General features: G+C 36.7%; 1 protein-coding gene across 1 annotated transcript in view; it reads right to left on the reverse strand.

Moving 5' to 3' along the window:
- ITSN1 (intersectin 1) overlaps positions 1-14,179 on the reverse strand; it is a 200,677-nt gene that overhangs the window by 100,729 nt on the left and 85,769 nt on the right. The window contains exon 14 of the mRNA XM_019626944.1: positions 13,478-13,593. Coding sequence (XP_019482489.1) covers positions 13,478-13,593 — 116 coding nt within the window. The remainder of the gene's footprint in view (positions 1-13,477; positions 13,594-14,179) is intronic.

Genomic DNA, 14,179 nt, shown 5'->3' on the forward strand with positions numbered 1-14,179 from the left:
ATGCTGTTTCTGCTTTTTTACTGGAGAGCTTATTTGTTGTATATGTAAATCTATGTAATTTTTTTTAACATCTTCATTAACTTTATTGTTTAGCTGTGTTGTAATTTATTTAAATCATTCCCTTACTGATGGACAACATTGGGCTGTTGCTTTTTTGATTTTACCAACAATGCTGCAGTGAATACCCATGTACACATAAACTGGTACTAAAAAACAGCCTAGAGAGAAAAACAGAATTTTGAGAATTTTCAATTTGAATAGGTATTGCCAAATTGTCTCCCAAATGACTCAGTTAATTTATACAACCATGCTGACAATATTTACTATATCCACTTTCCTACATTCTTGACAAAGCTAGATGTTATCAAACTTTTAAACCTGCTCAGTTGAGAAATAAAACAAATGCCATCTTTCTTATTTTTTCTACTTGCATTTTCCTGATCACCAATACAATGAAGCATTTTCCTGTATATTTTTAAAATCGTTTACTTTTCTTCATCTGTAACTGTCTCTTCATGTCTTTGGCCAACTTTTCTACATTGTGGGTTTCTTTTATATTAACGTTTTGGAGTCTTTATGTAATATGGATGGTAACCTTTTGTCTCTTACGTATTTTGTAATATACAAGTTCTAATTTTTTCATATTGTCTATTCTGTCCATTTTTGTCATTTATGGCTTCCAGGTTTCACTCACAGAGGCATTTCTTAGCCAGAAAATTATCCCAATACTCACCTTTGAAAAAAATATTTTTAGAATTTTATCTTTTAAGTTTAAACGACTTGGAACTTGTTTTTGTCCATGGCCTGAGCTAGAGACTTGACCTAATAACCTGCCAAATACAGAGACTTCTAGTTGGTCCTGAAATGGAATCCAGCAAAGAGAAACCTGTCCACAACCCCTCTTATACCTTTCTTCCTTTCTGTTTTAAGCACAACGTACTACATAAACTCAAAACATAGTTTTACTGCCATGACACCACCCAAAGATATATATACTTACATAGAATTAAAGTGATTAAAAAACAAAACAAAACAAAAAAAACATTTAATAAGATGCAGACTTCCTGACAGTTACACAGCACTTACCCATTCCCCTTTAACCTCCACCAGGAAAGCAAAGGTTTGAAAGCAAGGCAAAATATATGTTTAATGAAATGCTTTATTCTTACAGTTTATCTAAACTCTATTCATTTAGTCAAGCTGGTGGTTATCTAGCCAACTCGAAGAAAAGGACTCAATATCATTGTAACAAGACTATGTTTCCAAAAACAGCAATATTTCCTCATTAAAATATAGATCATCTGTAACACTGCCTTATCCTAATATTTGTAACACTTCCTTATCTCAAGAAGAGAATATTACTTTTCTGCACCTTGTGTTCCAACAAAATCCAGTTTCAAAAACTTAAGCTTTTTCTTTTAACAGTGTAAAAAGACAACTTTGTAATGAGATCCTCTCAGATGCCGCACTAGACTTGCATCATTTTTAGATTCCCGCTTTTGCATGGTATTTATATATTTTACAATTAATCTGCTTTAAAGGCATGATATTTCAAAGATGAGGCAGGATGAGTAAAGCAGCTTCAGGCCCTTTAAAACATGGTGTAGGAAACAGGAAGGGGTGGAGACGCTGCACGCCCCACCGCCTTGCACCACCACAGTGGGTAGAGAGAGAGGTGTGCCCACACTTAGGAGAAGCCAGCAGTTCTTTCTGTAAAGAATGAGTGAGGCTGGCACCCAGCACGTTCCAGGCAATTCAAAAACTGTATGTTAAGAAGGTTTCAATAATGTGAAGGAGATTTTTATTTTTAAAGATTCTAGCCCTTTGGCCTTGATTTCCCTATTTCCAGCCCATAATTAGAAGGAAAGCTATCAAAAAATGAGGGGAAAGGGGATTGATTTCTCTGAGTCCCAAACACACTGTACTTTCTTTACATTTTGGCCCATTAAAGATCATACATTCTACATGGAGATATAATGTATATACATGCAAAGGACATGAATAATAGTATATAGTCCTAGCACAAGAAACATGTTTGTCTCAATTCTTAACTTTCCTAGTTCTTTTAAAATTCTGACCCATCCCTCTTTTACTTTTTTTTTAGTAATAACAGTAACGCAAGCGAAGTTTCACCACTTTTAAGACTCCTATTCTTAAGTTAATAATTAGACTGAAGAGCTGCCATTTCCTTTTAGAAAATAATTTAGGTCAACCACATTGCTTTATTCTTTCTTAAACTGGTTACTACAGTTTTAGTTACAATCATAATATTTAATCAAGAAACCAGATTAACTGTATTTAATTCATTATTCCTCACACCATTCAAAGTCTATACAATTAAAGGGAAAAAAATGCTTTTGATCCAAAGATACAGAAGTTATCATTGGCAATTATGAAAATAATTATAGAGTATTTTGCATTTCAAACTATTTCTTAAATACTACTCCTAGCACATACGCAGTAATCTAAACACTGAAATTACCAGATCTTTACAGATTTAAAAATATGCTAAGGCAGGAATAAAAACCCATTTTCTTTCACAACTCTATTTTAAAGTAAGGTTCAATACATTTTTAAACGTCCTTTTTTACTCTAATAGAAAAGGAAGAAGACTGAGCCCATACTTCAAAAACCCAGATGCTGGATGACCGGATTTCACACTCACGGATAATTTCACAATTGTCAAATAAGGTCCAGAAAAAGGACAGCTGTTAATCATCAGCAGAAATCACTCTTTCGCTGGAGTCGTTCTTACCATGACTATATCTCCAGGCTGGATCGTGATTTCATCATGACTTCTGGATTCAAAGGGATACAGTGCTCGGTAATAGACCACTTTTACATTCTCCTGTGCAGAAATCGTAAGTGGGCCTTTTTCTGTTTACAAAAGGGATATGGGGTAGGGGTGGGGGTGGGGGTGGGGAACAAAAAGAAAACATTACATGGAACACAAATGCATGACAACAAAGCCAAATAACTGATGTCTCCTCTACTGCCTACCTGAATATCTGAACTATCTCCATCCACTCAAGGAATTTCTGAAACACATACCGTGTTTCCACGAAAATAAGACCGGGTCTTATATTAANTACAAGGTCAATAAGTAAAAATAAATTCTATTTCTACAATGAGCATCAAATTGTAACTTGAAATAACATCAAAAACCAGGAAATACTTAAGGATAAACTTTACAAAAAATATACAAGGCTTAGACACTAGAAGCTATAAAATACTAGTGGAAGAAATTTGTAACGTAAAAACCTAAATAAAATTGAAAAATATACTGCAAAACTCAATATTGTCAAGATGTCAATTCTTCCCAAACTGATCTATAAATTCAATGAAACACCAATCAGAATTCTAAGTATCTTTGTCAAAACTGAAAAGCTGATTCTAAAACTTATGTGGACATGTTAAGGGCCTAAAATAGCCAAAATAATTTTGAGAAAAAACAATATTAAAGATCTCACAGTGATTGATTTCAAAAATTATTACAAAGCTACACTTATCAACAGAGTGAGGTACTGGTGAAAGGATATACTCATAGATGAATGGAACAGAACATATACACCTCTCACACTTCCCCTAAAATACTCCAACTGTGCTTCCTTATTGCCATTATCATGGTCAAGTCAAACTCCTGTGAATGGACTACAGGTCCTACATGATCCGGTCCTCACCCCTTCCAACCTCAGTGGTCTCCTTGCGGTACGCTGCATCCCCTCTGGGAACTTCCGCACGCTAGAGCCTGCTCTGCCAGATAGCCACACAGCTTAGGCACTCCTCTCTTTCCAGTCTGCTCAGAATGGAACCCTCACAGAGAGGCCTGTCCTTACCACCTTATTTGAAAACACAGCCCTCCCTACCCCCAATTCTATCTCTTCCCTACTCATTCTCCAAAGTACTATTCATCGTCTAATAGAGTACACATACTTGACTAATTTTATTAGTGTGTCTGCCCTGCAAATAGAAGATAAGTTCCAAGAACAGGGGGTGGTGGAGGTGAGGATGTAGGGGAGGTGTGTGTGTCTCTGCTGTCCACTGCTGCACCATCAATGCCTATGAGAGCGCCGGGCCGGCCGCAGCAGGGCTCCGCAAACATGTGTTGAGCTTGTTTATTGGACAGCCTACTTTTCAGGCAAGGACCTTGTATACTTCATCGTGACTTCCCAGAGCCCAGTACATGGTAAATGCTTGATGCTGGTTGAGCTTTTAAGGGACGTATTTTCTCACCTGTAACTGCTGCTGCAAATGGGTGATTTCAGCAATTCTCAACTCTCTGGATTTGTTTGTACTCTCAATTTCTTGCCTTTGGGTGGTCAATCGACATCTGATATCTTGAAGTTTTCCTTCTAGTTGATGCTTTTTATCATTCTTCAACAAATGAAAAATAATAAAAATTATTACCATTTTTAATTGTTCAGTACTAATATATTCCCAAAGCATAATCAAATTTCACTCACTAGAGCTTCTAATTCAAATTCCAAAGTCTTTTTCTTTGCTTTCAGTACCACTATGTCTTCTTGTTCTTTGTTTCTTTGATTTAATAGTTCTTGTCTTCGATTTCGTTCCCATTCAAGTTGCCGTTGCCTTTCAAGTTCTCGTTTTGCAGCCTGTGACACACACAAACAGACGACTTACTAATTTTTCAGTTCTTACCCTATTCCATGTAGCTTAATAAATGTAACACCTAGTAAATCTTTTCTTTTAGGAATGAAATATTATTAAACATTATAAGAAATTCTATTACACGATAGCAAAACAAAATGTATACAAATACAGTATTCCTTGTATGGGAAAAAAAAAAGAATATTTAGAAAGACTAGAGTATTTACATAAGATGGGAAACATATGGGATCACTCGACCATTGGATTGCTTATGCTTTCAAGAATGCCTGATGTGCAAAATAAAATTGTTCTTATTTACCGACCCATAAGTAGCAAGAAAAATGTCTTTAGTCTATTAAAATCAAACCAAGACACCCAGAACAGAAAAACAAACAAAAACTTTCTTTCATCAAACGAGTAATTATTTCTTCCATTAAAGGAGAAATTAGTACAGGTATTACCCACTCTTTTCGAAAGTTTGTGCTACGCCATTTCGCTTCATGAAAGACCTACATAAGTACCAGTTTTCACCAACTGAAAGAAACCGGAAGGGGATTTTCGGTTTTACTAAGAAAGGTGAAAAACGAAAATAGCATTCGGCACTTGATTTGCAGCAGGCCATTATAGAGGCAGTGGCACTCTGAGGAGCGAGGGGCCCCATCAAGCCCCTTCCCTGGGAACCACACTCAGCATCTTAGCATCAGACCACCATAGCTTTGAACTGTGTCTGTGAGCATCTGTGCTTTGTTTCCATTTATTTTGTGCATCCTGTTAGCATTAGAAAACCGAAGAGAGCTCGTGAGGATGTTACATGTAGCATAAAACTGGATGTAAGTAAGCATATTTGGTACGATTTGATAGGTTATTTTTTGGGTCTGGGAACACCCAAAGATTTTTCCCTATAAATGAATGGTAACTGGTTCTTCACTTTACACCATTTCAGCTTGTGCAAGTTTTCACAGAAACACTACCTTTGGATAGTGGGGGAAACCTGTATTTATCTCAAGTTTTAATAAAAGTTCATGACCTTTGTCCCACTAATCATTCATTTCCATTTTACCACGGGAGGTTTTGTAATTTTTCTGGCAATGTCAGCTGTCTTCAAAGCTTACTGAAGGCTACTAGGTAGAGTACCTGCCACAGCACCTGACACTCCTTACAGTAATTGCTTATGTACCTGTCCTCCACCTACACTGTAAGGACCTGGCGGGCAGGTGAGTGCCTACTTACCTCTGCATCTCCAAGGATTATCGATGCCTGGCATGCAGTACATGCCTATTAAATAATTCTGAATAAATAATCTAAAATTTCCTTTTTTATTCTTTTTTTACACTGAAGAAAGGAAGGCTATTTTTTGGTTGCCCATTCTGGAAAATAAAATCCTGTATCTGTGAGTGTCTGCCTGAATAAAAGGCAGTTTATAGCTGCAAGTTTTCTAAAGCAATTAGCAAGAGTTGAAACCAAAGTATTAATTAAAAAAAAAATCCCGNTTGGTCTCGTAGCTGCTGCCGAGCTAGTTCTTTTGCTTCTAAGGCTCTTTTGAGTGTAAGAAGTGAATCTCCTATTTTAGAAAAACATTGTAATATGAAAATTAAAAAAAAAAAAAGCTGGCAATGAGGAAAAATAGTTTTCAATGTTCTCCTTCACTTAAAAAAGTTGTCAGCGAAAAAAGAAATGGACAGTTTTAAAAATAAAACACCTACTGTGCAAACTGTTTTGCTGAACTTGTTTTAATTGGTCATTGAGGATCTGTTTTTCTGGAATAAGTCTTCCAAGCATTTGCTGAGACTCCTAGAAGAGAAGAAGGGCAACAACCATGAACGACGGGGTACATCTAGATTCAACGTCCAGGAGGACCTAAGTCAGTCTTCTGGTTCCTCCAAGATTCTTCTGATCTCATCCCAAGCCCTCTCAGAGTGAAAAGGCATTTAATCACTAGTCAGGGCGATTCCTGCTTTCTTGCCAACGAATTCACTGTTTGCCAACTGCCTTTCACTGAAATACAGTTAAGACAGTTATAGCTCCCTTGATATTTCTTAAATTTTTGTTGACTTACGGCCTATTTATAAGCTTGAAAAAAATGTACTCAGCAGAGAGAACTGAAAGTAATGATCTCTGTGGTCTGTACACTGACTCAGTAGTTTAATAGAAACTAGTCTATTCTGAACTTTGATACTTAATAGGGCTGAACTGAGGTTTACCACACACCTGAGGCTGGAAACAGAAATCAAAGAGAATTTTTAACAATAAGAATCTTAAGCTGCCACATGTTTTTTTACTGCTCAGAATGTAGCTACAATTTTAAAAAGGTAGACAAAAAGTCTTGAACCAACTACTTTTAAATGACGTAAGAAAAACGCTAAATCACACTGACAAAGGCTATTTGGAATTTCATGGCTGACTTGTCAAGCATATATGTATGTATACACACACACACACACATATCTTTTAAGTTCAGCTGAATTATCCTATAGTTTCTATATGTTTCAGGTAAATGACAGCCTTTTCAGCATATAAGGAATGTTTGGCTTTTATTTTCACCTCGATTTAAAAAAGAACTCTATGCATTGTTTTTACTTTGAAAAATAAAAATGCTTTAATTAAAAATTTTCATCAGAGGCTAAGAACCAGTCCTTTTTGGAACAATCATCTTTAGGTATAGATTGGCTTGTCTGTAAGAAATCTTTGTGACTATATGTCTGAATAGTAGAGAGAGTCAGCTCCGCAGAGAGGATTTGGAAGTATCTTCTCATATGAATAATCCCCACACACACCCAAAATCTGGACAAAATAGAATACATAAATCAGAGAGTTTTCCCAAAAAGCATGGTCAGCTGAGCTTCTCTTATTCTCCTCCCTAAATTAAGACAAGGCCTCTTACCCAATACCAAAATTTCTTTTATCACATCAGGAACCCTGATTTGCATTTTATTATCAATAAATGAACATGCTAAGTGTCAATCTTAAATAACAAAAATGGGTTTGGTCACAGCACATTCAGTGAGATAAGAAATAAGCACACTGCTGAAACTAATTCTAAAAATTGTGTATTTCATAATAAAAAAAAATTTTTTTAAAAAAAGAAATAAGCACATGGCCATCACTACTACATTTTCCAAGGGAATATTTTATGAAGCTTCTCATAAAGAATTAATGAAAGACATATAGAGAGAGCTGCCATACAGAAGAAAAAGGTGCATGCATTTTCAATATTTTCAAAGACTTCCTAGCAGTGAAATTCTGATACTATTTACAATACACATCATATCCAAATATCTCAAATTGATTAGAAGTTCAAAGTACCTGAAACAACAGTTGATAGAAATGAAAGAAAAACAGACAAGTTCACAATGATAGAGACTTAACACTCCCCTCTCAGCAGCTGAAGGAAGTCACAAAATCAGTGAGGACACATAAGACACAAACACACACCATGAATCAACATGATCTGATTCACGTTTATGGGATACTCCCCCTATTCTTTATTAGTGCATATTAAATATTCACCAAGACAGATTATATGCTGAATCATAAAGTAAGTCTCAATAAACTTAAAAGGACTAAAAAGGATTGAAATCATACAGAGTACACTCATAGATCATAGCATAAATAAATCAGAAATCAGTAAAATAAAACCTGGAAAAAAATCCAAATATTTGAAAATTAAACAGCATAATTCTAATAACTCATCAAAGAAGAAATGACAAAGGAAATCAAAAACAATTCTGACTTGAATTAATGTGAAAACACAACATTTGTGATATACACGTATGACTATGACAATGCTTAGAGGGAAATGTATAGCTTAAAATGTTTATATCATATATGAAGAAAGGTCTAAATTCAATACTGTAAGCTTCCTTTTTATGAAACTAAAAAAAAGCAAATTAAACCCAGAATAAGTAGATGGAAGGAAATAATAAAGAGCCTCAATAACTGAAATAGAAAANCCTGAGCCCTCACCCCCATCCCTGCCCACTGAGCAAACCTTTAGGGAACAGTATGCTTCTGTCTTTTCTTTCTGTGTACCAGTAAAAAGCACACTGATGATCAAATGGATAAAATCAATACCATTTACCATACAAAGAAAAAGGCAATCACTTTGTTCAGTGGAGCATTCTCTGCCACACAAGAATTTTAAAAATACATTCTAGTTAGCATCTGATATAACAGATGTTTTCTAGCTAGTTCAAAGCTATTTAAAGAGGCAACTTACGATCAAAGGGGAAAAAACAGTCACACTTTTCCAAAGCTAAAGAACACGGTTTTATGCAGTGCAGACTGAAGGCAGTGACTGTCACATCAGCACAGGCAAGGGGAAAAGGTACCACTTTCTGCTCCCGAAACAGCTCAGGACTCCCAGAGAAAATAAGTGGAGGACGGGAGAAGCAACAGGCTCCTTTTGCAGGAAAGGTTCTGAGCTCCATTTGGAATAGAGGTGTATGAAGGGGGCTCGGTAATCAACCTTCATGCCATTTTTGTCTGCAAAAGACTTCTGATGCCAGAGTAATAACGGCAGCCAAAGGTTGGCAGGAGCTGAAGAATTAAATAGACTCTAATGGTCCTAGAGAATGAACAGCTGCACTGTCCCCGAAAAGGAGACTGACATTCTCACCTCTATTAATACAGCCAGGATAGGGCCTGATTAGATACGGAAATTTCTCAAGAGGATCTGGGGGAGATGACATTTTTTGGAATTATTTTGGCCTCTAATACCTGTGGTGGGCCAGGGCGCTTGGACAGCTGGCTTAGCGGGTTCTTGGTGCTGATGGAAAAGCCGACCCAGCTTGTCTTGCATTTCCTGTTTGCCTTTTTCCTCGCTGTCCTTCCTTTTGACACTCTCTTCCCTTTTGAGTTTTTCCTCATCGTGGAGTTTTCTCGGTCGCTGATGCTCCTCATCCTGTGGCACGTGCTCAAGCCACTGCTTGTCCCTTTCCTGAGCTCGTCTGTCAACAAAGTGCTTGATTACAGCACAGAAACAACTCCACCTTAACACTGCTATTGTCTCTTTTCACAGAAAAGCTCCATCTAGTCAACAGGATGCTAAACATGAAGGAGAGACTGTTGGTCAGATGGGGCGATCTGAATCAACGAAACAAAGGCGCTCAGGGCTCCAATTCTGAGTGAGATGAAATCATGTGATTCAGAGAAACACAGAAAGAACATGTTTGATGTAGCTTATAAAGTGATAAAAAAAATAACAAAAATATTTCTCAATTTTAAAACTGGTATATAACTGCAAAAAAAAAAAATTAAAAAGCCATAAAACACACAGGAACATAAGTTCCATGAACCAAAAAGTACAACCAACACAGCAAAATGAAATATTGCTTAAATAAGCCCATAATCAGTCAGATCATTAAGGGTACACACACGGGCCGGTCGGGTGGCTCAGNAGAGAGTGAGAGTGTGTGTGTGAAGGGGTAAGGGGGCAGGTGGACAGAAAAGGAACGAGTTAGAAAATCCTGTCCTCTCTGCAGTAGAAATAGCTAATTAAGAATCTTCTCTCATATCTACCTTATACTGCCAGAAAGAGAAAACTGACTCCATTTTGTCCTGAATAACTGAGTTTTCCCAAAATGTCTCAGCATTGTTTACAAAGCAATAGTCCATTATTTTAAATGCATTCATTCCAAAGGACAAAATTGTCAAGGAGTTTGGCTAAACAAGAGAATTCAAATAGAAAATATTTCTTTCAAAAGATTGAGCTTTGCTTTTTTCCCTTGCCCATATCACCTTTTGTTAAACATTTTTTTAAATTACAAAAAAAAAACAAAAACAAAAATAACCCCACAGTATAACTAAAAAACTCAACCCAACCAACCAAACAAGCCTACTGGTAGGGCATAGGATCCAATATACAACATCTGTTTAGCTATTTTGAGTCTTGGGAGTGTTCTAATTATTTTTCTACATTCAAGGAATCTGTGTAAAGTTTCTGCAATCACAGGTACACTGAATGAGAGTTTAAGAGAATTTTATTATTTCTGCGCAAAAGAGGTCTTTTCAAAACGATCATACACGTAAAAATAAAATTTAATCTTGAACAAAATAAGATAGCAAGCCACGAAACAGCAAACATTATTCTACTGATATGAAAAAACAATGCTGTTATTTAAATTCACACTGATTTCTGTGCTGTCTCTGCATCTCCTCTTTCTGGATCTTTTTCTTTCCTTCATTGTTTCTCTTCACATGTATTTTTTTTTCCCTGACTTCTCATTCTGTTCTGCAGTTCTTTCTCCAGCTCTTTTCTTTCTTCCCCTGGTTGCTAAACATTTTGCCTTTCACTGCCTTCATAATGAATGAGGCTGCCATGAAAGCAAGTGTCTGAAACCAAGAGCATAAAAGCCTTAGTTGAGCTGAGAACCTTTTCACTATAAAATGGCATTCTCATCTCAACAACGATTCAGTTCCTAGGAGCAATTTTTAGGATAGGTATTATTACAGGCAGAATTTGTATTTCTAATGGCCTCTTGTGTCTACTTTAAGAAAATTAAATTGTGAATTTCCCAAGTATACTAAGGAATATAATTCTTAACTCTGAATTAGTCCTATCTACTCAAATTCTTAGAAAATAGTCCACTTTTGCACTAGTATACTGACTCTGATGCTGTTTCCCATATGATGGAAATATGCATATAGACACAAATAATCCCTGAGTGTTCTCTTTCCAATTTTTGCAGCCAAGGAGCAGATGCAATGTCAACAATGCCTGATATAAAGACAAGACCACAGTACACAGTACCTTCTCCAGCTTGTAATTAGGAGCTTCCACCAACACACACAATTTGTCAAGAGGAAGGATTCGGTCACACACCACGATTAGTAATAGCTAATTATGATTAACTTTCACAAAGAAGGCTCAGCGCAACATGGTGAATGCTGTCTTGGGCACTGAGCACGCCTCTGCGTGGGGAAGGCAGAAGCGCAGAGCTGGAGACGCTGCACCACTCAGCCTGAGAAAGATGCGCGTCGCCTGAGGAGGGCATGGACCTTTAGAAAGAAGTCGAAGTGGATGACGCAGCCAGGAGGACTGCCAGGCACTGCAGCACCGCCTCCCCCACCGCCACTGGCTGGAAGAAAGATGCAGAAATGGAAACGCCACTCTCATGAGGGCCTGTCCAGCACATGGTGACTAGACAGGAACCAGCACAGGCTCAACTTTTCAGCATGAAACACAACATCTAGTCTCTGTGTGATGGGTTCTCTTCACTTGGCATCCATGTCAACGGAGCCGTGAAAACTATAAGCTATGCTTTATGTTGCTCAATGTAGTTAAGAAATTAAAATACAGAGCATAGGCTATCAGTGCCAAGGAAAGCTATTACAGAAACTACTAACATTGCCAAGGGCAAGGTGAAGTCAAGTGCTACTGTCCAGAAAGTCCCTACTGATCAGGTTATTTGATACCTACTCGAACCATAATTTTATACCTATAGCTAAGCACTGTACGTAAGAAACACGATTATCAGGGTGACTCTGTGTGCCCTTTAGACACAGATGCTCCATAAAATATTGAGCTTTGATTTTCCTGTAAAATGAGGTAAAAAGAGGAAGTCATAGATAATCGCTAATTTTAAACTGATGTTTCTAGAACATGAATATGAGAAGACTATTGACTTCTTAGNAAAAAAACCAAAAAACTGCAAGTCCCTACACATCTTTTAAATTCCAACATCTAGCCCTATTTCTGGCACATGCGAGGCACATAATAAATGGCTGTTAAAAGGATAGATGCACAAACAAAAACCTGCCTGTTCAAAACTTTAAATGAATATCTACCACCAACGGAAAACAAAAATTCCAAATTCTAAGCATTCCTGTCTTCTTAAGCATGCCTTTGAGCCTTTATTCCCATTACTGTCAACCTGAAAAGTTCCTCCATTCCTCTTGTAATGACCCTATTCACCTTCGAGTCTCCATTCAACTGTGATCTCTTCCACAGAGATTTAATTCCTTGTGCTTTTCCCAGTTTATGCCAATCAGCTCTAAGTAAGCTCAGCTGTGCCTCGGTAACACTGATTTCAGAAATTGATCACACTTATGCACTGCTCTGATTATTGTTTATATTGATGTCTTAAATCCTCAATTATAGTATAACCTTTGAGAAAGCATGACCGTGTATTATTAACATCTAGATTCTTCACTGTACTCAACACACTTGCACAAAGAACATTCTATTCTCATTAAGTAGTTTATCAGTGAACAAAAGTAATTCAGATTAAAGAGGAAACTGGGAGAACTGGTGTCCTGAGCAGGCCCATTAACCTCTAAGCATTTTAAATGCAGCAAAATGACACTGACAAAGTATTTAACATAAAGAGACTCCACAATAAATTTCACTTGCTTCTTAGTATCAACTGTCATCTCATGATTAATAATTCAGTCACCTTAGAATATTTTAGTAGTATGATGTGTGTACCATTATAAATGTGGATTATTTACAAAAGGTTCACATTAAATTTCAAATAGCTTCTTGTTATTAAGGAGTGTCCAAGTCTCCTATAACAACCTAAGAAAATAACAGTAGTGACTTTACATTTTCTTTCTGCACCAGTGGTATTAACCAACCGCCTTAAAGGCTTACCAATTTTGAGTGCTTTATAGATAACAGAAGATTTTTGTTTAGTAGTAACTAATCAGATTTCAATTTAAAAGCTAAAACAAGAGTGCATTAGCAGAGTACATAATCGTCTTATCTCTATACATATATGCAAATCCAAAACCATATTAAAAGGGTCTCCTTTCTGCCTAAGGTCAGTTAAAGGAACAAAGCAAGAATGTCAAAAGCTAAATTTATTTTACCTCCGCCTTGGAGATAGAACATCTCTAATATGATATAACTCAAATATAAAGACTGCCTTACCAGGCAATTTCTTTTCTAGTTGTTGTTGTTCATCTTCTAAAGCTGGTTCCTCTGGTAACCTCTGATCTACCGAGCTTGAACTTATGACAGATACACCACTGCCAGATCGAACTCTTCTGCAATTATGGAAAAGAAAAAAAAAAGACACAAATTCACGTAAAGCTGTTTAGATGGAACTGAGCAAACTATGCAAAAGAATTTGTAAAGATTATGCCACATATCATGGTATAGTTAGGGGAAAAAAAGAACAGTTGATCCTCACTATTTACAAAGAGTTTTAAAAAATAAATATTTGAACATCATTAGACTCTGAGCGCTAAGTAGGTTCAAATGTTGAGAACCACTGCCCAAAGGAGGGCAAATCCAAAGGGATGAATTAGGGAATAATCATAAAGTGGCTACAACAGTGCCTGGGACATCGGACATGTTCGCTGCTTTTACCACCACCTTTTATGGAATGTTAAATTCCTCCAAGGGAAGATTAGCAGCTTTTCCTTTTACAAAGGTCTCTCCATTTTATCTCTTAATAAACACATGAAATGTCTACACTTTATAGTCCTCAAAACAAATCATTAGTTTACTGATTAGTTTCACTTTAAACCATTGACCTTGTTCTTTAAACATCTACCTATCTATTTAAATTGTTGTTTTTATCAGCTTCCAGTGTTAAGTGTCTCTCATTGTGATTCTTACAGCTGTGGG

This window comes from Hipposideros armiger, unplaced genomic scaffold (assembly GCF_001890085.2).
Source record: "Hipposideros armiger isolate ML-2016 unplaced genomic scaffold, ASM189008v1 scaffold_695, whole genome shotgun sequence".
In the NCBI taxonomy this organism is placed as follows: domain Eukaryota; kingdom Metazoa; phylum Chordata; class Mammalia; order Chiroptera; family Hipposideridae; genus Hipposideros; species Hipposideros armiger.